At 37.3% G+C, this 27,584-nt stretch overlaps 1 protein-coding gene across 6 annotated transcripts; it reads right to left on the reverse strand.

The window, feature by feature from the left end:
• Positions 1-787: 787 nt before the first annotated feature.
• RLIM (ring finger protein, LIM domain interacting) lies at positions 788-27,090 on the reverse strand. 6 transcript variants are annotated; one of them, XM_060408202.1, is made up of 7 exons: positions 26,880-27,090; positions 25,904-26,351; positions 25,011-25,073; positions 24,512-24,625; positions 10,165-10,357; positions 9,219-9,302; positions 788-7,763 (listed from the first exon to the last, which is right to left on the reverse strand). In XM_060408202.1, the coding sequence occupies exons 5-7, from the start codon at positions 10,331-10,333 to the stop codon at positions 6,184-6,186; spliced, it is 1,833 nt and encodes a 610-aa protein (XP_060264185.1). In that variant the 5' UTR covers positions 10,334-10,357; positions 24,512-24,625; positions 25,011-25,073; positions 25,904-26,351; positions 26,880-27,090; the 3' UTR covers positions 788-6,183. The 6 variants fall into 6 exon arrangements, with proteins under 6 accessions (XP_060264185.1, XP_042098192.1, XP_042098191.1 ...); XM_042242258.2 differs by lacking the exon at positions 25,904-26,351; XM_042242257.2 differs by lacking the exon at positions 24,512-24,625.
• Between the last annotated feature and the right edge of the window lie 494 nt (positions 27,091-27,584).

The raw sequence follows: 27,584 nt of genomic DNA on the forward strand, positions 1-27,584 counted from the left end.
TCTGTTCTAGGTAATGGTCGTTTTCATTAAATTTCACTCAATAAGATGACTGTGTATTGGCTTTTTATCTAGAATATGAACTTTTCAGTGGCATTCTTGAGCTACAAATAGAATCATGAACAACACTAAAAGTAAAACCCTGGGAGGGTATGAGGCAAAGTAGCATTGACCACTCCAAAATTCCAAGGAACCGTGTTCCTATGCCAATGATAGGATTCTGCAGTTAGGCACTAGAGGAAATGAAGCTATGATTAAAATTCACTATTAGTTAAATGAATACCAGTATTAAGGGGAAGTCAAATCCACATATCTGAATGTGATGACTTAGAAACAAAGACTCTTAGGGGTTTAAGCAACATGTGTGAAAGGTTGGAAGTAGGAAGACAAAAGCTGTCTGAGTACACATGCACACCTAGACAAGTCTTTATACTTACAGAGGCCAAGCAAGGGAGCCATCGGGTCAATAGTAATACAAGAAACATCAAAGATGCACCTACTTAAAATGTCATTTACACAAATGTTTCCAGGATTCTTATATACGAATAGACTTTAATCTTTTATTTTACCACTGAAAGATTAAGCCATTACATAATACAGAATGGAAGTTCTATTTCATAAACCAGAACCTGCCCACACTCAAACAGTGAGGGAAACCAAAATCAAGATTGCACTGTAATTCTACATGATTTTTTAAACCATGTCTATCTGACATTGGTGTGAACCAACAGAATCTTTATCAGATTCCTCTTTTAAAAGAAAAACCCAAGGAGAGATGATCAAGCACAAATGATCACTTCATGCATTTTATTGATAGTCTATATTTTAAATCTGCAGTATGACATCTTACATAGGGAAAAAGCTTCTTCCTAAAAGATAACTATTAATAATCAAACCAGCTTTAATATGACCTTTCAAGGTCTTGTTTTGCTTTAAACAAGTTAATTTTTAGCAGGTGTAAAGAAAGCACTGTACAAAAAAAAAAAAAAAAAAAAGGAAACTGGGTACATTCTCAAAATTTAATACTCCAGGGCTTCCCAACCAGGAGTCTGCTGGATAGATATTGGAAAAGGGTGTTATGTTCAGCTTTAAATTGAAAGAAAATGAGAAACCAGATAAAGTAAGACAACCAAATTCACTTCACTTTTGTGCTCCTTTCTGCTTTTCTGAGTCTCTCCCAGAGGTCAGGAAGCCCTGGTATAACAATCACTATAGTCTTTACAGAACATACATTTATGTGCTTCATGTTCAAAGACATAAAGGCCGCCTTTGTTACTGTTCCCCTCCAAACCCCTTTAGATTCTTATAGGCTTCAGAAAGCTTTCCAAAACGGCTGCCCAGTTCTTTATCCGAATCTAAGTAAACATCTATACCAAAGCAGCTCTTCTTGGGAGAAGACAAAACAGGCACAGATACATAATCAGGCCAATTGTGTACCTACTCAACTTGATACTGATCACATGGCCCTACATCTTTAAAAGCAGCACCTGGAACAAATGGAGCTATAAAGAGGTAAAATCCAAACATTGGACGTTAAAACACATACAAATCACTCAGTTCAAAGAATGTTAGCAAAGGGGCACTGAAAAGAGTTAAGGCTGGGCAGCCAGTTCAGCCATATCTTGGTATTAAGAAAAATCTGCAATATGAGGAACTGATAGAGGAACCCTGAAATAACTAGGCACAGTCATACATTATGGGGTTCACTTTCACTGCATATCTTTAAGATATCAGTCAATCTAAGCTTGGGGGTCTTTAGTAAACAAATCCTAACCAAAAATAAGTATTTTGGTGATTTTGAGACTTTTGGAGGGTGTGCCTATTTTCTTGAAATCTGAATTAGAACACCTTATGTAGACATGAAAATAATCATAAAACTGATATAAACTGTTGCTATTCCTTGAACATTCCATCAGCTCAAATATACTGCATTTTAGATACAAAATGCATTTTAGTTACTCAAATCAAGTGAGATTGCTTACTTGTTCCAATATTCCTATTTTAGTAATGTTCCAGTTAAGCACTCTTTTCAGAATGCTAAAAATGTAAAGGGTAGGTATATAACTCATAGCTGTTTCTTAGCTGCTTTCTAAAAATCTAATTTAAAAATAAATGAAATACTAGTTACTTGGACCTTGCATTTTAACTTTCCAAATGAAGCATAAATTGATTTACATTTTCAAATTATTTTTTCAAAAGTGAACAATTTACTCATTAATGAATTACAAGTTACTGAATATTGCTGAATAACAATTATTGAATAATCCACGGGATTTTCCAGGTAAAATACTGGAGTGGGTTGCCACTGCCTTCTCCAGGGATCTTTCCCACCCAGGGATCAAACCTGGGTGTCCTGCATTGCAGGTGGATTCATTATCAACAGAGGTATCAGGGAAGCCATTATTGAATATTACATATACTAAAGTATTAAGGGAAAATAAATGCCTGACATTTGAACATGTGCCTTATCAATCTCTTGCATTACTAAGGTACAGTATACTTTAGTAAGTAGCAATCAGCATAGTCTTATAAGACAAAAGTGCCTGCAAATGTGGCTTCTACGTATTTAGTATTGGTAATATATCTGACAGGGAAGCCGGTAAAACTTAAAAACTCAAATAAGGCAGATTACAAATGTTTCTTGTTCACAAACAGCAAAGAAAAGGGGTGGAGTAAAGGGGGGAATAAAAATATCTTCCATCTTTAAAAGTATCAAAAACAACCACAAGGTGCCACTGTATTCTACCAAGCTGTAAAAAATGGCTTCTTAAAAAGCATTTTGCAACATTTACTTTCCTATTATGTGGGTATTTTGAGAACTGCTGAAAAGTTAGGGCTGATGCCGCCCCATTTCATGTCATGGACATCTGAGAAGCAGGTGATTAAATACAAAGCATATTAAGTGATAACCCTTCATAAAAATAATTTGAGACATTGACATTAGGAGAGAATACTTGGCAGGGAAAGAACATATTTTCGGCGGGGTGGGGGGGATTACTTGAGGTAACACTTGTAACAGTTTCCTAAACTTAAATTTTGGATGAACTCCCATGATCATGTTTTTAGAGATTTCATGTATACACACACATACACAATCCTGGTGCTAAACGTTTTTTGGTCATTGTTTATACAATTGATTACTTATACTCCAACATTAACATGAACACTTTTGTCAATCCCCACCCTCTATTAACACCACTAAGGTATAAACACCACTTTTTAGAGCAAATATTCCAAATTAACAGTTTGGCTCATCTAGTGTTGAAGTCTGCAAACTTTAAAGCTAACTTGTTCAATTTTGTTTTTAGTACTAATAAATCTCAATCACGTCAGCTGCTTGCAGTTAAACACCTCAAACGTTTCAGACTAGTAAATGAATTTTTAAAAATAATCTGAAATATTCAAGAAAATTCAGTTTTTAGTACTTTTTCCCTATGCTTTGAACAATGTCATGTCCCAACATTGTTTTTTCTTGTTCCTATTATTGCATGAAGTTCAAACTAGGTCTTCACGACAGAACTTTTCTGTAATAAAGAAAAAGTGCAAAGGTACAAAATGAAATGTAGTCTTTTGCAAGAAAATACTCCCTCAAGAGAACAGTTGTTTGGATGCAGGTGAGAAAAAAGATTTTTGTTCTCCACTGTACATCTGACACCTACAAATGACCTTGTCTTCAATGTCCATACTAGTAAGTACATATTGGTCATGGACCTTGCAAAAAAAAAATAATCAAGTAGCAAATTCCACTAAAATATTTGTATCCATTCTACACAGTCCAATGGAAATTAATGAGTGCTATTGAAAAAGGTTTTCACATGCACATGTCCAATATGTGCATTGAAGGCTAAAAACTTAAAATTCTATTTCCAGTGTTTATGAATAGCTTCAGTATCTACATTCATAACCAGCATTCTGCATGAGTTACCTCTTAATACTTCACAAATGAGTAATAATACATCTTGGGAGGTTAGGAAGGTACCTGTTAATAACTTTCTTTTATGCTTAGAATGTGATGCAGTTGTTTTTAAACTATTTAAAATAAACACCCCTATTATAATGGGACATTTTATACCAAGAGGAAAATGAGTTTGTTTTTAGCCAATCAGGACTACCCTGCAGATCTGAAAACCGTAGATTACACCCTTAGTAAAGGATACAAGGAGGCTCACAAATATAAACGAATCCTGACTTTTACATGGACAATTTTTTTAGAAAGATAAAATGTATTACATAAGCGCCATAAACAGTAAAATCTGCTTATATTAAAAAAAAATAAGTGAAGCTTTGTTTGGACATTATTTTCTTGCAAGAGCAGTACATATCCTTAGTAAACAACTACCATATTTACAATTTCCTTGATACTTAGGTAGGATTGAAAGCCAGAGGAAAATATAAAAGAATGAGCTTTGAAATAATCTTTACAGCTGAGTTGGTAACAGTTAAGGTAGCCAGATAATTTCTAAAGCAGATTTGTTTATTGTGTAGAGCATCTGACTATGCACACCTGGGTAATCAGCTCACTTTGTTAAGAGCCAAGGATGTGTTCAATCCCTCTTTGGGCCCACTAGCATTTCTCAGAAAAAGACAGTCCTCCACAGTCAGACTAATCCTAACCCCAACCAGCCTCAAGAGAAAGTTGGCAAGAGTACTGGGGTTCTTCACAAAGCTTACTAAGGAAACAACATAAAGTGCATATCCCAGTCAGCCTTCTCATCTTCAAATATGGACAGCACAATTAAAATCAGAATTTCAAATAACCCAACACGACTCACTTTCCACAAAAAATAAAACTCCCTTAGTTCATCTTGTCTTTAGATATGAGATATTAGGTCTGTATTAGAGATAGTAACAAGTGTGCACTGGTACCTTGAATAACAAATACCAAAAACAATGCAAATTTGAGACTTTCCTACTAGTATACACATCTGTGCCAACTTCAATTCTTATGCTAAATAAGTGGTTTACAGTCTCTTTCCTCCATTCTTTTCTTTTTTTTGAGAAGCAAACTTGCAAAAACCTCAATGTAACTTGTGCTAGGGGGTAGTGGTTTGTTTTTCTTAAACCAAAACTGCCAAATTTGCTTCATCTGCTCAAGTAGAATACTGTGCCAAGGATCTCACCATATGCAACCAGTTCACATCTGTGGAATTACTGTCTTCATGAAAAGTTTAAGTTCTTCCAAGCGCTTTTCTCTATACTCCCTCTTTCATTTCCTGCCTAAATCCATACTGTCCTTTCCTTTGCAGGTCACAGTAGCTGTTCACATACATTAAATATTATAGATATGTTCTGCTCTTACATCTACACACTTACAAAAGCAGCTTTGTACTTTGTTTGGTGTATGTGTGTGTGTGTGTGTGTTTGTTTTTTTTTTTTTTTACTATGTTGGCTCACAAAAAGCAGTTTTTTTCATTTCTAAGCATGGTACTTTACAATTTTTAATGCATTAATACAACAGTGCATTGGAAAAAGTACTGAGCCTCTACAAAATAGCTTTACATTTTTAAACAAATGAATGTGATTTTTTCACTTACACAAGCATAGGCCTTTTTTTTAATATTTCCACAAGATAAATATCTCAATTAAACTATAAGCTCACTCTACAGTGTGCCACAGTGATGGGCTTAGAAGACAGTTATACACTTAGAAGATCCTAATCTTAGTGTTATTTACACTGATAAGTCCAATATCACCTTGTCTGAAAGGTGAACAAATGATATTCAGAATGTAGCTGAATGTGTGCCAACTAATAACTGGGAATGGTATAGCTTTAAGCAGTCACTTAGGCAACATGTACTGTAACTGAGTCTAAACTGGGAATTTCCTTCACCCCTCTTTCCTATGGCATATGAAACTTTAAAGATCAATATGAAACAGGTAAGAGTCATTGCTAAGGCAGACCTTTTAAGATAACAAAGGAGAAACTGACAAGTATATGATAAATCATCAGTAATAACAATTACTGATACTGAAGTCAGATTTTTATGTCCTAACATGTTGCTTTTAAATATTTCCTTTTATTTTGGAACAGAAATTAGAGAAAGGACAATGACTCATTCAGAAAGCAATGACTCAATTCTGGTTGCTACTTTACATTTAAGCACCACTCAAAAAGTGGACAGAAAGCAAGTGATTCCTGTTTGCCCATCACTATACCAGCTACGTAGCTGAGAGTTCAGACCTTAATCACACAACACTTTCTCTGTTACCAGAAGCTAAGACTGCTCTACGACAAATAGGACAAGTAGAATTCTCAGATAACCAGCGATCGATGCAGTGGACATGGTACTCATGGGAACAAGGTAGTTTACGAAGTTTGTTGCCTTCTGTGTATTCTGTAATGCAAACACTACAGGTTTTTAATGCATCATTTTCACCAAAACTTCTCATTGCCAAGTTGTCAATCTGTTCTTTGGTGAGTCCTCTAGGTTGGTCATCATCATCCTCATTTAAGAGGAAAAACTGAGCGAGACTAAGGAAGGGCAGAGAGCCACTTTCATCAAATGTTACTGGGGCCCTGTGTCGACCCTCTCGCCTGGCACCTGATGAGCCTGATGATGAGCTTCCTTCATTACTGCCTTCAAATACCTCTGAGCTAGTCTCTGAACTTTCACCATTGGAACTGGAACTAGGACTCGAACTGGAACTTGAACCAGAACTGCTACTACCACCAGAACCCCCTCTTCCATTCCGTGACTCTGACCTTTCCATATTTCGACTCGAGACTGAGCCACTAGGCTCTGAATCACTATCACTGTACATAAAGTAGCTTAACTCGCCAAAACCAGTCATTATCTGCCTTAACATGGTCTGAATTGCAACAGATGTAGTCTCACTTAAACCAGTATTTAAGATTCTACGAATTGGAATTCTGATGGTACTGACATAGGTTCTCACACCTGCTCGCTCAGAACGTGAAAACGTACGCCTAAAACCTCCTCGTTCACTTTCATAAGTGACGGTGTTGTTTGGCGTCTGAGACCTTGACCGAGTTCTGCTAGCTATGCTATCTCTCTGCCGATATTCTCCAGGACGAACTCTTCTTACTTGAAGATCAAGGACTATGGTTGGAGGTCTCTGGCCTGATCCTGTAGATTCACCATTGCCAGTTGTGTCTGAAGATCCTGCTCCTTGTGAGGCATTTCTTGTTCCAGAAGCTGCAAAAAGACCTCTAGTTAGTAAGTCAGGTCCACTTATTTGCTGTCTTAATGTCACGTGGTGCCGGGTTCTAGAACTTCCTTCAGTCTCATTTACCAAAGGATGCTCAAAAGTCTGAGATGAGATACTATGATGAGATCTTCGTGGAATTTCACTCATTGGATGTAGAGGTGATCTACTTCTTTCAGCTCTTGCTCGGGTTCTCCGATGGTCTGGGCTCCTACTTCTTGCCCTTCTCTGACCTCTGGTAGGTGGGGCTTCTGTTAATGCTTCAGTTGAACTTCGTTCTGATCTGGGTGGCCTTGCAGATGTTGATTCAGATCGTGGATTTTCCATTTGTCTTTGGCTGTTGTTGTCCATACTTTCTCCACTAGAACGTCTTGTAGATGGTTCATTTTCATTCTCTGGATTTTGGCTCCCATTATTACGGTTAACATTGATCTCTAAACTGAATCTGAAATCACCACTGTTTGGATTAGTCCGACTCACTGCTCTCCAAGATTGGTTTCCTCTTTGCCCACTTCTTGTCGTATTTCCAGTTTGTCTGACTGAGTTAAGCCAGTCTATTATAGAGTCACCATTAGATACATCATCTGAAGAGTCTCCACCTGTTTTTTAAACAGGGAGGGGAGAAAAGGAACTATTAAAAATAAGAAATTATACTCTGAAACTTCATATTATTAACAGAAAAACATTCTGAACAAATTTCAATTTACAGATTTTTTTAAACTATACTGCACTGATTGGCAAGTAAAAGCAGGAAACTTTCAATTCCATTTTAAAACAGCAAGCGAATCCTAGAGAAATTTAAATCATTTTTTTAAAAAGGGAATTGGGAGGAAGTCTATTTTTAGCATTGTATACAGAGCCTAGTGTACCACTGGGGACTGTCAGAAGACATTTTTTTCAGTCCACTGTCAAAACACTAACATAATCAAATAAGGTAAAACACCAGTTGCGGTACAGGGCTAGTATTTTAGTTCAAATTGCAGTTTCTTGGTTAGATTTTTATTAGCCTACAACATTTCTTTGGGCTCTTAAGTGCCTTGGATAATACAAGACATTTAAAAACTATAGGACTGCTTTAGACATTGCAAAAATATAAACAAGATTACTTCTTCATGTTACCAAGATTTTAAATTAACATGAAATTAGAGATCAGAACAAGTAAAGAGTCTGAACCTAGCATAGTACATATACAGCACATTCAACAACCTAATTCTTGTCATATTTCACCCTGAAGGAGAAACACCAGACCTGAGTAAGAACAAGATTTCTTAACAGTGTGACTATTTACATTTTGAACCAAATAATTCTTTGTTGTGGGGGCTGTGCTGTGCATTTTAGGATGTTTAGCAGCATCCCTCGGAGAAGGCGATGGCATCCCACTCCATCCCATGGACAGAGGAGCCTGGCAGGCTGCAGTCCATGGGGTTGCAAAGAGTCGGACACGACTGAGCGACTTCACTTTCACTTTTCACTTTCATGCATTGGAGAAGGAAATGGCAACCCACTCCAATGTTCTTGCCTGGAGAATCCCAGGGACAGGGGAGCCTGGTGGGCTGCCATCTATGGGGTCACACAGAGTCGGACACGACTGAAGTGACTTAGCAGCAGCAGCAGCAGCATCCCTTACCTCCACCCACTAGAGCAAACAGCAAACTCCCAACCAAAAATGTCTCCAGACATTATACCCAACTGAGAACCATCAGATTAGAGACTGCAACCTTTCTGCTGGTGAGGAAGTCAGGTTTATAAGGAAGGACTAATTCAGTGGGTACAGGGAAATTTCAATGAAGGTGGAAAATAAAGAAAAATGATCACATTTAAGACAGGACATTCCTATATCCCAATTAACACTCAAAATAATCCCACAGGTGAAGCAGGAAAAAAAAAGTTAACATTCTCACCAAATATCAAGAAAATGCCAGTTCTTTTTATGAGCAGTTACTTAACACCAAATTAATTTGTGCTACTGATTTGGATTATCTTTGGCTGACATTTATCATAGGAAGCTCCTTATCCATTTCATCCTTTACACCCCTCTCCCAAGAAAAACTTACCTCTATTTTCATCTGAGTTTTGTGGTGGTGGGCCCTCTTTAATTTGTTGTAGTCTCCTCAGCAACTCTTCCTCAGTACTTTCACCTGAGAACAGTTTAAAATATTTGCAAAATTATAAATAAAATCCAATGACTTATCCATCGGAGATGACAACCAAAGAGTAGGAACCTGAGTAAAATTCACCTATTTGAGAGCATGACATTACAACTTTTATTTATTTGTATTCCTTTCCAGTTTACAATATGCTTTTGCATACAATATCTCATTCTTCAAAAATGCAACTCTGGGAGATAGATATTATCTGCATTTTAAGACAAAGAAACTCAGAGTGAGTGAGCTGATTCGTTAATATATAGTAGGGCAAGAATGCCAACTCTGGCATTCTGACTCAAGTCTGGTACTCCTGGCTCAAAATACACTCCATCTCATAATAACCACGCTAACACCTTACCTTTTAAAATTTAAGCAATCACTCAAATGTTAATAGAATTAAATAGAAATGAGGAGGAAGTGATATAATGAATTTTAACTAGAATCAAATCGGACCTAATGAGACAAAAAAGAATAACCAAGCACAAATTTCTGAATAACTGACTATTTTACCCAAGGTCCTAAGAACCAAAGTTCCCATTAGCTCTTCCAGACCACTGTCTAGTAGAGTTAAATAAAGATAAATAACAAAAAGATTGTTCAGCTCCACTCTTTTCAATTCAGCTTACTATAAATTCATAATATAATTCCTCACTAAAAATCCTGACAAAGGATAATTCCAAATATGAGTGAATAATATCAAGTAATAAGTACAGCAGTAAATTTCATTCTATATCCCTGGTATTAAAATCATACTTCACAATGGTAAACAAAACATTTTTTTAAAAAACAGCTGTTTTTTTAAAGACCAGCAATTTATATATCTATATAAATCTTTAAACTACACATTGCATACCTGGGGTGCCTAGCAAATTGTTATCCCTCATAAGCCTATAATCTTCTTCACTGAGGTTATTTACAAATTGATAGAAAGCTTCTTCCCGATCCAATCGGTCCATCTGACTTCTGCGCTGTGCTGCAGACTGATCACCACTTCCTTTATCGTTACAATCTGAGCTTTCCATCTTGATGAACAAGTGGAAAATTATCTAAAAGGAGAAAGGAGATCACTCTTGAAAACAAAAGTCAGTATATCTTCTACATAACAGTTTTAATTGTGTGAAAATCCAGAATTCAGGTTGAGACATGAATTTTAAGACCTCATATATTCGAATGGAAACTTCCTAATACAAACACTGAAAAGCACTGTTATACTAGGAAAAGACTAGGTCAGGGATTGGCAAACTATGGCCCATAGACCAAACTTAGCCCTGGTGACTATTTTTTCTCCTTGAGATGGTTATTATACTTTTAAATGTTTTTCTAAGAGAATATTTTGTGATGTGTGAAAATTGTATGAGATCAAATAAATAAATTCTTAGCTACTTGTCCAGAGAAAAGTTTGGTTAGAGAAATACAGGTAAGAATTCAGCAGCGTAGCAAGAATTGAACGGTGTCTATTCAACAAGGTTAGACCCAAGCAGCTTACTGAATTCTTGGCACTGTAATTGCTTTTGTTTTTTCGTCCTCACAATGACACTGTGCACAAACACTGTTGTTGTTGTTGTTATTCCTTTTTTTTACAGATGAAGAAACTAAAGTATAGAGGGGTTATATAACTTAATCAGGGTTACACAACTAACAAGTAACAGGGCCAGAAGCTGAATCCGGACAATCTGAATTCAGGTTTCTCTATGCTCTACTGCCTCTCACAGAGATATGACATGTAGAATAGAAGTTCTAAAAATGCTAATGGTCAAGCCCACTTTCTCCATTTAATACTATGAGTGTGCACTGGTAATTTAGAAAAATGTTACAGTGTAAGCATGGCACTTGAAATGCTGTCAAGTTATAATTCCATCACTGTGACTTGCAGTGCACAGACCACCAGTGCAAAGCAGTGACAGTGCCACATAGTCTGTCACAACTACTCAACTCTGCCATTATAGGAAGAAAGCAGCCCACAGACAATATGTAAATGAACGTGTACAGCTGTATTCCAGTAAAACTTGATGAACACTGAGTACCATCTCTAAAGGCACAGTGGACATGGATTATTTTATTAGAGCAGATGGCAAGTATTTTATTTATAATACAATGACACTGAAACTGTACCTGTGCTAAAATAATAAAATATACATTAATATTATTAGACTAAGCACTCATCATAGTATTTTCAATTCACAGGAAATCTATGGTCTGAAAAATTAGAAAATTTAAAACAAATATCACAAAATATTTCCTCACAAAAATAAAAAATGAAGCTTCAACCAGAGTTAAGTTTCTAGGTGGCTCATTTGTTGGCTAAGCAAGGAAAGACATTTATCAATGATATGTTAGCTAAATTTGTGTTTGACTGCAGAAGCTAAACAAATAGTCCACAGAAAATAAACTGGTTTAAGATTATTAGCCTTTTAATGAGAACAGTTGCTCAACAAGTGACGATACTGGGATATATCAATCATCAAGTGAAAAACAAGGAAGCAAATGAGTAGTCCCCTTTGGTTCTTGACGAGTTGACAAATATAACCGATACTATTCAGTTACTTATTCAAAGAGTCAAGTTATTTGAGGAGTTTGAAGTAACTAAAGAAGTAGTCTCTGAATAGTTTGCATGGAACAACTAACTACAGGTGATAACATTTTCAAAGAAGCTGAGAAACACTAATTCAGAACAACCTGAGGTGGAATCTGTGAAGATGTGTTACAACTGAAATGGTGGTTAAAAAAAAATATGCGTAGAGCAAAAATATATCAAGTTGGGCAAATTTACAATTAAAATCATACGCTTGTATATTGATTAGATAGCGTACTTGTATGTGTGAAGACATTTTCAGCAACGAAATATGTAAAATCTCATTTCAAATCAGATAACAGTCAATGGACATCTGCAAATGATTCTGATGATAAAGAATGTTTAGCCCCAATTAAGCAAAATGTTATCCTACCAAAAAGAATACCATTCTTCTCACTAGTAGACCTGTATTATAAAACATTGTACTCATTTATTATTACATCAAGAAAAACTCTGTGGAAATTTGGCTTCTCTCTTTTTATATAAATAACTATGTAATATATTCAATTCTGATCAGCAAAGTGAAAAAAAAATTACTATCTGGCCTTTTACGGAAAAAGTTTGTCAACCCCTACTCTGGATAGTACATAAAATTAGCCAAAACTTAATTGTCACTCACTATTTGTACAGCCCTAGGAAATATATATATAGAATATTCTTTTCCTTCCAACCGCAGATTGACTCAAGTTCACAATGACAAAAGTTAACTCAGAAACGTGAAAATCTGATTTGTGGAAAAGCAGTAATCTATGTTGGTACTAGGATTTAATCCAACACACAAAACATGAAGTATCTGGATGTTTATGTCAATACTAGAGAAAAATAAAAACAAGCCATCTTTCAGATATTAAAAAAACAAAGAAGACTGTCTACCTGTCTGATGAGTCTAAACAAATTTTAGTCTATACATGGGCACATCTGGCTCTCCACTGTTTTTCTTATCATTATTCTTAGGTCTATCATTCTTTAAACAAACAAGATGAATTATCTCAAGGAAAGGGAAAAGGGAGAGAGACCTTAATATTTTTGGAGTTTCCTAATTTCATAACTAAGATTTCTCAATTTTGGTAAGACTAAACTATATAAATTTCAGAAAGATGCTGTTTTTTAAATAACTTGAAACTGTAAGAGTAGAAGTCAACAGGTTAAATAAAACACCCATTAACGTTATAGGGACCAGGCAATGAAAAAAAAAACAAGCCAAAATTTTCTACAACTTAGTATTGGTAATAAATAGAACACAGTTAATTAAAAAAAATACAGAAAAGCACAAAGAAAGTTCAGCCATAATTTCCCAAATCAAAGAAAATCACACTTGGCTAATATTAGGCAGTTAATATTCTGAATAGTAGTAACATGAAAGGACCAAGTCCACTTATGAAGGAATAGATCAATAAATAGTTCTGAAAATAATTTCTAAAAACTGAAAACTCAGTAGGGTTGAAAGGCTTTAAGAATGCAAAGCTTTCAAAGAAGGCAAAAATTTCTGATAAGTTCTGACATCTGAAGGACAGGAACCAAAGACAACAGAAAAATCACATACCAAGGACTGTTACAAGAATGGCACAAAGTCTTAAAAATAGTGTCAGAGGTTAAAGCTCACAAGGAATAGAAACTTTCAAAAGTATGGGAAAGAGCTTTTAAATGGCTTTGAAAAACAAATCTGAAATAAGAATGAGATCTTTTACTAAGCCTCTGGTACAGATGGTATATTAATAGAAGATGGTAGGTACAGGCACTCAACTTCTATCTTATTCAGCAAGGAGAATCATCTTCCAACTGGAAGTAGTGGAAAAAACCAAGTTTCTCAAAGAAAAAAAAAAATCAAAATCCAAACTGCAAAATTTCCAATCTTTGAGAAATCAGAGAACAGGGAATACCAGATGATCTAATCTGCAAAGAAAGTGACGTCTATAAACTATAACACAGCAAAATCTGGCACAAAACCTGAGGGGAGTGGTGACGCATGGAATTCTGCTATAGACTATCAGATATATTGCAAACATGTAGAAAAACATGTTCACACCAGAAGTGGAATTCACTGTCAAATTAACCTCATTTGCATTACATAGTCTTCTTTCACACAGAACTTGCTTTACAAGATTCTCACATTAAAATCACTTGAGGAGCTTTCTCTGGGGCCAGACAGCGACATTTTAAAAATTCTGCAGGTAATTCCACTGCACAGTCAAGGTTGAGAAACTTTGATAGAGGCATCAGGATAATACTGCTGAAACGTCTGGCTTGGTTTTTGTACAGAGTCTGAAAAGTTTTTGCATCCTATTTTATGGAGAAATATAGGCTAGATCCATGCTTCTCAAACTTCAACATACAAACGAAACACCTGGAAATCTTGTAAAAATACAGGTTCTGATTCAGTAGATTGGGGGTGAGGCCTGAGAGCATGCATTTTAAGTAAGCCTTCACGTAATGCTGACACTGCTAATCCTAGAATCAGTTTGAGCAGCAAGGAGCTTGATGACAATACAATTTAACAGATTCACAGTTGCTGAATACCACTCTCAAAGACTGAGCCCAGTCTTACGCATTTTGCAAAGAACCAAGTCAAAGACATGCCAGCCAAATCTATAGACAACTCAATGCTGGGAGTTAGTAATGAAGATGTATATAATAATAAAAAAAAAATCCTGAATTCTCAGTGGGCTGTAAGGATGAGTGGAAATCAACAAAAATGATGGTAAATGTGCTACTTTAAACACTTTAAGGGTTATCAAGCTGATGGGGAGAGGGGGACCTGTCCTGGCAACATGAAGATGACCTGAAGTTTTTAGTTAACAAAAGCTCAGTTAAAAGCATGTTTGACTTGACCGTTAAGAAACCTTGAAGTCACAGGTTGACAAACCTTTCCTAGGTCACAGTATTCAGATAAAAATAGGTAGTAGTCTCAATGCTACTTGCTGTTCAGACTACATGTAGAGTATTTGAAACATTAAAAATACATCCAAAAGGGCACTGACAAACACTAGAAAATATCTAGAGTGACTAAGATGGTGAGAAGCCAGGGAATACCATAAAATAAATGGCTGAATTACTTGAAAATGTCTAACCCAAAGACAACACTAAAAATGGACACGATTACCACCTTCAAATATTTGGAGTTATAACATGTAAGAGAGCAAACCACAGGGTCAAATTAGAGCCAAGAGTTGGAAGAAATATAAAGCAAATAATTCTGTCTTTTAATAGTCAAATAAGACTGTCCAAAAGTAGAGATGCAACCAGTCTCTTGAAGTAAGCTACTACCAATTTCTGGAAGTATTCAAGTAGAGGCTAGATATTAGGTAGGAGTTTGAACAGACTGATTTCAAAAGACCCTTTGGACTAAAATGTCATTAAGGATAGACAGTCCCTTGGTTTCCTTATTCTGGGTCTGCTGCTGCTGTTGCTAAGTTGCTTCAGTTGTGTCCAACTCTGCAAGACCCCATAGACGGCAGCCCATCAGGCTCCCCCGTCCCTGGAATTCTCCAGGCAAGAACACTAGAGTGGGCTGCCATTTCCTTCTCCAAAGCATGAAAGTAAAAAGTGAAAGTGAAGTCACTCAGTCGTGCCCAACTTCGCGACCCCATGGACTGTAGCCTACCAGGCTCCTCCATCCATGGGATTTTCCAGGCAAGAGTACTGGAGTGGGTTGCCACTGCCTTCTCCAATTCTGGGTCTAGGGTCATACTAAGCCACATATTCCCAGTGACACAATTTTGTTATAACATTTTCTTAACAAGACCAATTCACTTATATTGCCCCATCCTTTCCCTCCAAAACATCTTGTACTTTACTACCTTCACACTTCTAATGCTCTCCCTTCAGCCCTCCGTTTAATCTCTCCCCAGTTTCACTCACCCCTCAAGGTTCAATGAAATCTTACCACCTAAGAAGCTATTACTGACTACCTCAGGTAGCAATTTTTTTCAACTGTCTCTGCACACAGCATTTGCCTGTGCCACTAGTGTCACTTCCTGCCTCACAAGATCTTTTACATTTTTTAAATACTAATTTTCAGTTCAGTTCAGTTGCTCAGTCGTGTCCGACTCTTTGCAACCCCATGAATCACAGCACGCCAGTCCTCCCTGTCCATCACCAATTCCCAGAGTTCACTCAGACTCACGTCCATCGAGTCAGTGATACCATCCAGCCATCTCGTCCTCGGTCATCCTCTTCTCCTCCTGCCCCCAATCCCTCCCAGCAGAGTCTTTTCCAATGAGTCAACTCTTCACATGAGGTGGCCAAAGTACTGGAGTTTCAGCTTTAGCAGCATTCCCTCCAAAGAAATCCCAGGGCTGATCTCCTTCAGAATGGACTGGTTGGATCTCCTTGCAGTCCAAGGGACTCTCAAGAGTCTTCTCCAACACTACACTTCAAAAGCATCAATTCTTCGGCACTCAGCCTTCACAGTCCAACTCTCACATCCATACATGACTACTGGAAAAACCATAGCCTTGACTAGACAGACCTTAGTTGGCAAAGTAATGTCCCTGCTTTTGAATATGCTATCTAAGTTGGTCATAACTTTTCTTCCAAGGAGTAAGCATCTTTTAATTTCATGGCTGCAGTCACCATCTGCAGTGATTTTGGAGCCCCCAAAAATAAAGTCAGCTACTGTTTCCACTGTTTCCCCATCTATTTCCCATGAAGTGATGGGACCGGATGCCATGATCTTCATTTTCTGAAGCTTTAAGCCAACTTCTTCATGCTCCACTTTCACTTTCAATATCTTATTTACCCAACAGATCCAAAAGATCACTTCAACACATTATCAATATAAAAAATCTTGAGATATATTCTTTTTTAAAATTCTAAGTCTGAGAAATTTGGTATGTATTTTATACTTACAGCACATCTCAAATTGGATGCTAAATTTTCAATGGTTAAAGTGAAATGTAGTCCTAATGAAACAAAAGTCATGTTTAATGGAAAAAATTTACACTGTTTATTAGCTTAATTAAAATGAAAAAAAATTAAAAGTTCAGTTCCAGTTAATGACATTTCACGTGTCCAGTAGCCACATGTGCTTAGAGGTTACCATATGGGACAATGCATGCAGCTTTAAAGAATTTGTTCGTAAGCTAGAGAAACTCCACATATGGAAACAGCTCTAAAGTGTTCCCAATATACTGTTTCTGCTCTATAAACCCACTATTTATGAATCCCCTTTACACTCTTCAAAAGTAAAATAATAACAGTGAGGGTGAGGTAAGTGTTAGTCACTCAGTCATATCCGACTCTCTGTGACCCCATGGAATGGGGCCCGCCAGGCTCCTCAGTCCATGGGATTTTCCAGGCAAGAATACTAGAGTGGGTTGCCATTCCCTTCTCCAGGGGATCTTCCCCACCCAGGGATCTAACATGGGTCTCCTGCATTGCAAACAGACTCTCTTTAGCATTTGAGTCACTAGGGAAGATAATGGTGGATACTCTACAAAAACACACGGAATAGATGATTCTTAATTACAATCACCAATCTTCAAGTTCACCCTTAACCTAGAAATTCTAATATTTCCTACATGGAAGCTAGGGACCAAAAAAAAAAAAAAAATCATACCTCTATTCACAACCCTCTCAACACTGTGATTTTGGAGACTGCTAAATCCTAAATAGCTCCTGCCTGATGAATTTAGAAGCTGGGTTATTCAAGAGGGATTTTTATTTTGGTTTATTTTTTAATTCAAAATTTTAACAATGAGACACACAAAGTAACATGTAAACAAATCCAAATTACTATTACTTTCATAGTAACATGCTGCTCTCCCTTCCCCCTGCCTACACCAGAGAAAATAAAGGAAATTATTTTCCCCACATGGCATCCTTGCAACACATTTATTTCAAAATTGCAATCAAACTGGCAAGACTTCATTAAACAGAACACACCATGTTTTTTGCTAAGGTATAGATTTCCATTTAAAATGGATGGAGTTGGAAAGGACTGTGGAAAGAAACTGTATTAATAAAGTGTTATTTCCTAGGCTAAAAAAAAAAACAAAAAACAGAAAAATATTGGGCCAAATGGTCCAGAAGTCCTAAGAAGCTCTAAACTTTAAGCTACTTTTCCCTTAAGACAATATTCATGTGAGATTCTTGTAAACTTTTTTCAACTTCAATGTTTTATTCACATGAAAAAATTAGAAATATATTAATGAACTATAGAAAACTGATCAAGAAATTAATTTGGGTTAATTAAATTAATTAGTTAAAAAACTGGCTTAAAACAATATTACAAAAACCAAGATCATGGCATCTGGTCCGAAAAGTGGAAGCAGTGGCAGATTTAAATTTCTTGGTCTCCAAAATCACTGTGGATGGTGACTGCAACCATGAGATTAAAACATGCTTGCTCCTTGGCAAGAAAGCTTTGACAAACCTAGATAGCATATTAAATGCAAAGACATCACTTTGCTGACAAAGGTCCGTATACTCAAAGTTAAGATTTTTCCAACAATCACGTACAGATGTGAGAGTTGGACTGTAAAGAAGGCTGAGCACCAAAAAACTGATGCTTTCAAATTGTGGTGCTCTAGACTCCTGAGAGTCCCTTGGGCTGCAAGGAGCTCAAACCAGTCAATTCTAAAGGAAATCGACCATGAACATCCTCTGGAAGAACTGATGCTGAAGCTGAAGCTCCAATGCTTGGGTCATCTACTGCAAAGAGCCAACTCATTGGAAAAGACCTTGATGCTGGGAAAGACGGAGGGCAGAAGGAGAAGAGGGCAGCAGAGGATGAAATGATTAAATGGCATCGCTTACTCAATGGACCTCAGTTTGAGCAAACTCCAGGAGATAGTGAGGGACAGGGAGGCCTGGTGTGCTACAGTCCATGGAGTTACAGTCAGACATGACTCAGTGACTGAACAACAAATGGAATTATTAAAGTAATTTCTTATCAAGGAAAAAAAAATAAAATGCTGTTCATTTCTTGCAGTTGATTAAGGCACAGGGAGAGAAAAAGCCTATTTGCTTCCCTACTTTTGCCCAAAGCATTCATTCTTTCTGCTTTATTCTGCATTTGCCTGTGTTGGGAGTGGAGGTCAAGAGATTCCAGCACTGGCAAGACAAATGTTACAGCTTTAACACCTGCCAAGGTCCACTGGACTAGAAGTTAATTACATTAAAAAAAAAAAAAAAGGAAATCTTGAATGTAAGCAATGCCTTCAAATGCCTTGTAAAATCATCTTACGAACATACACCCAGTGAGTCTGGTCTCATTTTAAGCAGTGCCTTCACTACCTAAAGCGGTAAAAAAATGAAAAAAATGTAATAATTCTAAATCACAAGTTCAGAAAGTTAAAACATGCCAAAGATGTCAGGAGACTGCAGTTCAAATGATCAAATACAGATCTCTCTCCATTTTGGTGTGAAAAGATCATGTTAATAAAATGGGTCTACCATTTATAGATTCTACTCTGTGGTGAACAACATTGTGGTACACTTCCAGTCTAAATTAGGTATGAGAAAAAAAGAATCCCCATACCCTCTGGGCTCCATCATCATAAATGAGAAAATTTTAAATCTTTTCATTCAGTTACCTTATACTGAGTTATAATATTCATGCGCACAGTCAGAAAGTTTGGATTAAATATAGTTATCAGTCAACTTTAAACTTAAATATTTTTATGAAAACTTAACCAATAAAACTTAAGAGAAAAAATGTGTAACTGTTTTTAAATCACTTAGGTCTCTTCCTAGTTAAAAGCAATATCCATTGCCCTATTCATACAGCCCTTTCACCTATATTTCATTTAAGCCTTCCAACAATTCTATGAAGTAGGAATCACAAACTCTATTTTACAGATAGGAAATAGAAGCACAGAGAGAGGAAGTGATTTACCAAAGACCATGAGGCTAGTAAATGGTAAGAGCCAGCAATTAAATCCAGGTCTCCTGATTCCAAATCCAGTCAACTTTTCAATAAATGGTCAACTGCCTCCCAATATATCCTAAGACCATATACCTTAAAAATACATTCCTTCAATCCTCACAGGCATGTCCAATGTATTCAACCTCACTATCAGCTTTTTAGTTGATGTTCGGGGCTTCCCTGGTGGCTCAGAGGGTAAAGAGTCTCTCTGCGCAATGTGAGAGACCTGGGTTTGATCCCTCAGTTGGGAAGATCCTCTGGAGAAGGAAATGGGAAACCACTCCAGCATTCTTGCCTGAGGCATGGACAGAGGAGCCTGGCAGGCTACAGTCCATAGGGTCACAAAGAGTTGGACATGATTGAGCAACTTCATTACTTTCACTTAGTTCATGTTCACTTCTGGTATGAAAACTTCCAAAATGACAAAACATCTTTTATAAGCAGTATGAACCCACCAGGGCTTCTTTTTAAACAAGTCAACTTTTAGTATTTTTGTTTTAAATACAGTTGCCCCTCAGATGCATAGCATATTTTATTAACCTTATTTCTTTCAGGGTACTGTGTGCCAATACAGCCAAATCCATTCCTGGAAAGTAAGTAGCCAAATTAGAAAATTTGCCCAGTCATTTAAAAAACTACTCATCTGGTCAGTAACTGTATGACTGTGTCAGGTAGATTTAATTCCGGGGAGGAAAAGCCAGCAAGAAAACCAACTTGAGATTTATTCCATAATTAGGGAGTTTAAAGCAGATTTTATTCACCTTGAGAATTTTAAAGCATTTTTAACGATTTCAATTCTTCTATAGTAATTATCATATATTAATATAAATTATGCACATTACTATGTTTCTGACCACTGCTATAAGTATTTAATTCTCCTAACCCACGTACACTAATCTTTAAAACATGTATTTCTGTTATGATGTTAGGGCAAAAAGTCACTTAAAACATACTGTTCAGTATTAATGGGTGAGGAGATCTGGTGCTAAATATAAGCACACATACTATATTCAATGGACATACTCCATCAATTAAGATTTAAGGCACCAAAATATAGAGTTAAAAAACAACAGACATAAAAAAATGAATTCTGAAATTCAAAAGGTTGTGTGAGTATCAATTTTAAAATAAACCACATCTATTAAGTCTGGAAGAAATCACTTCTTTTTCAAAATCAGAAAGTACAGGAGGGAGGAATCAAGATAACCTAATGTCAACCAACTACTGAAGTTATCTTGGGCATTGTCACCTTTCGGATGTGTTCAAACAAGCTACAAAATTCAATAGTGTCCTAAAGTACAATACACAGACACAAAAAAATCATAGGTATCAACATAAAAATGTGTCATACTGAAAAAAGGGCAGGCATTATTCTGTTTGCAACAGATTTTCCTTCATTAAGAACCTCACAGAGCCTATGAGAATTAATGACACGCAAGTCTTGTGTATAAGGAAAATGTCAGGTCAATAATACCATCATCAAAATGAAAAATACTTAATATAGTTAAAAACAACAAAAAAAGCCAAGTCACAAAGAACTACTGAATTTGAGGTCTGGATATAAAATACCATTGTATATGTAGTTAGCAGAAGTGTTGGGAATTTTTCCTATATAGAATGATTAAAACTTTATAGCATTTGCAGCCAACAAATCAAAGGTTGACTGAGTAGCAGGGTGGAATTCAGCTCTGTGAAAATGAAAAAAGAGAAGATACTAGGTTCTAGTCTTGGCTGTAAAATTAACTATGTGAATTTGGCCAATTATTTAACCTTTTGCATCTCAGGATCTCCATCAGTATTAGTGTACTGGATTAAGCTATCTACAAGATACCTTTCCAATTCTAAGAATCCAGACTATGATATAACCCACATCACATTACAATATAGGTTGGAAAAATAAAGGTCAAGAAACAACATGAATAACTAGGATGTAAGCTTAAAAGCTGTGCTTTTCTCACTGCTATTTCACTCGTACACTTCTCTCTTTTTATGACTATCCTATTTTTTAAAAAACCAAATACAAAGCATTCCTCTTTAAAAAAATAAGGTAGGGTTTATGTTTCACTGCCTTACTACACAGTACCTCTCACCACCCACACAATTTATTTCCATTATTGGCCTATTGGAGGATGGTAGTAAAACTTCTGCCACTGCTGATACTACTAGAGCAGTATGAGATTATAAAATATGTGCATGGCAATGTTAGCTTAGCCTCACTTGTATTCTATCTTTATCACTTGAAAAGGACATCAGGAAAAAAAAGGATTCAGCATGTGTTTAATCTCTAGGCAGGAATTCTGCAGCTCACAAACAATTCTAATGACAACCACCGTCTAAAACAGCTAAATCAAAAGAATATTAAGAATGTCAACAAATCAAAGGATGGAGACCAAGCCAAATGCTGCCAATTCACAGGAACAAGTTAGTTTAAAAAGGAACCCATTATGACATTTCAATTCACTCAAGTACTTAAGATGGAATCTAATCTTCGATTACCCAGTTCATGTTCTTTTAGTATCAAGCTATGCCACTAAATTAGCATTTGGTCTTATGCACACTAACTCAATTCTGATTTCTCATTATTTGTAAGAAGTCAATGACTCAAAAACCCAAAAGGCTCATGCGCTTATTTTTAAAATGTTTTAATGCAAAAGTCATTGATTACTGGCCAATTCTGGTGTTAGCAAATAAGTACTATTTTTAAGATAGAAGTTTTCCACCAAAAATGAACTATTTTTAAATCACGTGACTGAAAAATATCTACACAAATGACTCCTATATTGTCTGAGGAAAATAATTTTGTGTTACAGAACCAAACACACTGACAACTGTGATTTCTGAACCAGAGCTCCTACAGAGAAATGATGACAAAGGTGACCATATATACCCAGTTTGTCCATATGAGTAGCAGTCTACAACTGCTGTCTTACAGTGATTATTAATATGGCCTTCTTTCACTCTTAAAAGTGTCCCAGTTTGGATAAATTATAAGGTGACCTCAAATGTAACTGACAGTAACAGGAACTTTGGTCAATACAAAATGAAAAATGTAATTACGAGTTAAACCCTTTCTTCACACAATCAAATGTAGAGCAAGAGGAAAGAGACCATTTTTCATTTCAGAAAAATCTGAAAACACTGAACACAAATATCTCCTTCCCACCACAGAATGGATCATGTTCATCATCATGCAAATGCTGTAATAGCAGTCCAAACTGCTGCTGTGAAATTACTGCAGTAAGTCCACAAATCTATATACACACATGTACTATCTACAGATATTAGTCTTCCAAACATATGTATGTGATATTTTGACTGATAAAATTAAACCCTTGAGCTGAAGCACTAAAATACAAGAATTTGTTGTTCAGTCTCTAAGTCATGTCCGACCCTTTTGCAACCCCATGGACTGCAGCCCGCCAGGATCCTCTGTCCATGGGATTTCCAAGGCAAGAATACTGGAGTGGGCATTTCCTTCTCCATGGTATCTTCCCGACCCTAGGCACTGAACCATGTCTTCACTGGCAGGCAGATTTTTTTTTTTTTTTAACCACTGAACCACCAGGGAAACCCAAAATATAAGACTATGTATAGCAAAACCTCAAGTTTACAAATATACTCCCAAACTGTTTAAGATTGTCAAGATTTTTACCTCTAAAATAAATTGCTTTATTATCTGGGAAACTTCTATTTCAAAAAAATGAAAGAAAAAAATAGAAGTGTTATTGCTTTCTTACACAAAATGTCAAAGGATCATGTGAACTGGATACTTTTAAAAATCAATGGGCTATAAGGTTTGGAAATGTCTGTATAGCAAAGAAATGTTATGGAAATAGATTTACAAAAGAAAAACATGTCTCAGTCCTAGGCACTGGCCCAAAATTCTACCATCTCATTGGTCTGGTTTTGACAAAGGACTTTTCATGTTCTAATTTGTTATCCACTCTATGGTAAATCAAGGGACCAGGAGGTTGGTGAATGGTTTGCTATTTCCCAATCCACTAGAGCTACAGAAAAAGAAATACACACATTGTAAATTTGACAAATGCAAATGTCCCATTTGATCTACTGTATATAAGGCCTCACTATATGTTCGCTAACATGAAAAATATATCCAACCAGCCTAACACTTCTAGATATCACTTCATTATTAAGCTACTTCTTAAAACCACTTTTAATGTTAAATTGTTTATCAAATTATATTACAGGCAGTAACAGCTGAAACAAGAACCCTGACAGACTGAAAAAGAGAGTGCAATCGTTAGATAAGTCTCACTTGCTTCATAAAGCAAATTTCCTTCAAGTGTTAACAGAAGTTTTAGATGCAACTTAACCTATAGATTTTTTTTATTACAACTTTTCATTTTCTTTGCATTTCTAATAACAAGTCTAAGGACATAAAAGTTTATTGACTTTGGCATCAGACAGACCTGGGTTAAAATGGGGGCTCCCACCACTTACTAGCTTTTTGAGAACAAATTATCTAATAGAGAACAAATTATCTAATCTCTCCTCTGAGTCTCAGTTACTCTGTAAAACAGGTAACATCCTCATGAAGCTTGGCTGTAAGGATTACAAAATCACACATGTGAAGCACAGGACCTAGCACATAAGTATTCAATACAGATTAATTATGAATTTGGGCTAATTACCCATCCTAATTTGCATGGGACAACCCTGGTTTCCACCTGTTGTCCAGGAAAATAATGTTCCTTTTTCTCTTAAAAGCATCCTAGCTAGGGCAATAAATTATGTGGTTACCTTAACAACGATGATGAAAGAGGTTGATATCAATTAGAGTATTATATATTATGACTTTTCGGATCTTGAAGCAAAAATATCAAATGTCACACAAAATAACTTGAGATTAGATTCCTGTAATATAGTCTACTGTTAGTTCATTTAGTTATTCAATAAACATTTAAATACTATTTATTTATACTCATCCCATTCCAACAGTGATTAAAGGAAGCAAATTTCTATTTTGTTCTTTCCATTCTATACAGGTACTGGTAAATTTCAGACATTATTTTAAAAGAAGAAAATTGACAGAGCACTAATGAGGTTCCAGCTACTGAGAAACACTACCCTTTGAATTCCCAGTGAAAAACACCCATTCTGACCATTAAGAATGCCCGACACCAACTAACATATATCAAAGAAGCCCATTTTATTACAGGGACCCCAAAACAGAATAAATATTTTAAAACATGCATTCTACACATAAATCATCAGGAGACGCAACAAAAAATAAAATTACCTGACTGTTATGACATAGTATTGTATACAATAAACTGGATTTTAGTTTTCTTCACTCTCTGCTCTAGAAAAAAAAAGAATCCATTATTCTTCCTCTTTTATAAGATAAGACATTTTCTTTGAAACAGACACATCCTAAAAATTACATATCCTATGTATTTTAGATACACACCCACCATAATTCAACCTAATTCCACATTAGTATTAGGATATTTGGGGAGACTAAGAAGGTCAGAGGGAACCAACAATCTTATATGTTAGATAGAAGATATCTTTTAAAGGCTAACAGCCCATCTACCTTTTAATATAAACTTACTTAAAATGGGCTTTTACGCATCAGATCAGTAATTATTTTCAGATTCTCACAGTTACTTTCAAGAACTTATTTGGTACGTTACACTAGCCTAAGGCAGGAACTAAAGTATGAAAAATCATCAGGACATCTTAGGCTAAAGAAAAACACTTTTTCAGTAAGAGAAGAGTATTACAATAAAATTTTAAAAATATTTAGATTGGTCTTCCTGGGCATTTTATTTCTACAACTTAGAAAACTGATTCTGGGGCAGCGATAACTGTGCCAGCCTGCTCACAAGTCATCCAGGACGGACATAATGTACCTGATGGGGTGATAAGTGTATTTTGTCTTCAATAATGACAAGAATTCAAAAAAAAATGATTAGTAGTAGTTTATTTCTTCCTCCTTTCAATCATCCAAAGCCACTGCGGTTAATTCTGATTCAGGAAATGCGGGCTCCTTATTTCCAGCAAAAAAATAATTATTGTGGGGCCTTGCTAAGCCTGAATGACAACCTAATATAAATGCTTCCTCTTTCTGCAAAACGAAAGAACGACCTAAATAGACAAGCCTGCTAGGCCTCAGATTCCCGGACTAACCTGTGGAATAAGTATGGTGAAACTGTCTAGGGAAGGAACGTGGCTGTCTCCTCCATCTTGAAATTAATCAGCATAAGGGAAAAAGGGACGGAGTATTCAGGAAGCAGAAGCCCAACCGGTTAATACTAGTTACTAAAGCTATGGCGTACGTGGCAGGTACCGCCCGCAGAAGCCGAGACCCTTAGGCATTTTTGAGGGGGGAGGGGTTGGGTTGTGCACGGATTGAACGGAAATTAACTTCAAAATCATTTGGCCCAATTCCCACCCTCAGCCAGGGAAAAACAACAAACACGCAACGGCTTTTCCCTCCCTTTTGGGGGGAATCCGTGCAGTGGTATCCGGCAAAGGATACGCCAGGGTTATTCAAGCAAAGGAGTAAACCACATTTGTCTTAGATCCTCCGGGAAGATGTCATCGTGGCCTCAGGGGGCGCCTAATTGATAGTGCCCTGCAGAAGCAGAAGGCTCAAAATGGGGTTTTGCAAATCCTGGGAAATCTAAAGGCCCAAGAGTTCCCAGCATCTAACTTAGAGCAGCCTGATTTTTTTCCCCATTTCCTAAACCCAAGCCCGCCATGTAAAAGAGAGGGGGAGGAGGAGGAGGCGAAGGAAGTCTCCAGGGAGGAGAGGAAAACCTAAGACGATCAAAGATTCTCATGCCTGAGGCCAACATTCGAAAATCGCCTCCCCCAAATTCTTAAGGTTCTGGAGGGCCCCAGCTGCGGCTCGCGCGGCCACGGAGAGGAAGTACTACCTACCTCCTTCCCCTTCTTCAAAAAGCCTGTCGACTATACACCCAGCTAAAATGGCAGCGGAGATTACGCCACGGAGCCCCCCGCAGCAACCGGTGCCTGGGGTCCGGAGGCGGCGATGAGCCTCCGCCACGATGCACCAGTCAGGCCATTTTGAGAGAAAGCAGCAGATGGGGCTTCGCTGTCTTCCTCTCGCTCTCCATCCATTTCCCAAGGCTTCACTTACTCGGTTTTGGTGTCGGGATCCGACTCGGTCGGTTCGGCCGCCGCCGCCGCCGCCGCCGCCACCGCCGCCGGGGCTCCTGCGCGCCTCCCCTGCCGCAGCTCTCAAGCCCGCCTCCGATGAGTCGCTGGTCGAGACCCGCCTCTAGCCCAGCGCCTGCTCGGAGACGTTGCTCAGGCAGCCATTATCTTCCCCATTGTTACCAAGCAGCGACAGGAAATGCCTGCCCACAACAGGAAGTGATGATGCCGTGTCCTGGCCCCGCAGCCGCAGCCGATTATCCAGTCCCAGCCGATTATCCAATCCCAAGCGATTCCTTGAAAAACCCTCGGTGAGAGGAGGAGGTGGCCGGCTGACGACGCGGCAGGGCGGGCCGCGGCCTGGAAAAGGAAAGCTGCTGTGCCGCCCACCATGTGACAGGCCCCACCCTCCTCCGCCATTTTGAATTGTGGCGAGAAATTCTGAGAGCTGTGAGAACCTTTCCCATTTTGAAATCTGGAGGACGTCACCGAATGACTGCTGGAAGCCCTTTTCAGAGAGTGAGAAACGCGATATTAGTCTAACCTGACGTCGATTCACACAGTCAGGACCGGCTAATACAGCATCCTACTTTTATTCGAATACATTTATCGAATGCCAACTGTAGGTGTCAGACACTAGTATAGATGTTGGGGATACAGCGCAAATTAAAGCAGACCAAAATCCCAG

The sequence above is a fragment of the Ovis aries genome, chromosome X, assembly GCF_016772045.2.
Source record: "Ovis aries strain OAR_USU_Benz2616 breed Rambouillet chromosome X, ARS-UI_Ramb_v3.0, whole genome shotgun sequence".
NCBI lineage: Eukaryota > Metazoa > Chordata > Mammalia > Artiodactyla > Bovidae > Ovis > Ovis aries.

Excerpts from the sequence above, each read along its gene's own strand:
- RLIM (XM_027963567.3), bottom strand. The coding sequence starts at position 10,333 with ATGGAAAGCTCAGATTGTAACGATAAAGGAAGTGGTGATCAGTCTGCA. Across the intron at positions 9,303-10,164 it reads CAATTTGCTAGGCACCCCAG|GTGAAAGTACTGAGGAAGAG; the intron begins GTATGCAATGTG and ends AACTGTTCTCAG. Across the intron at positions 7,764-9,218 it reads AAACTCAGATGAAAATAGAG|GTGGAGACTCTTCAGATGAT; the intron begins GTAAGTTTTTCT and ends TTTAAAAAACAG.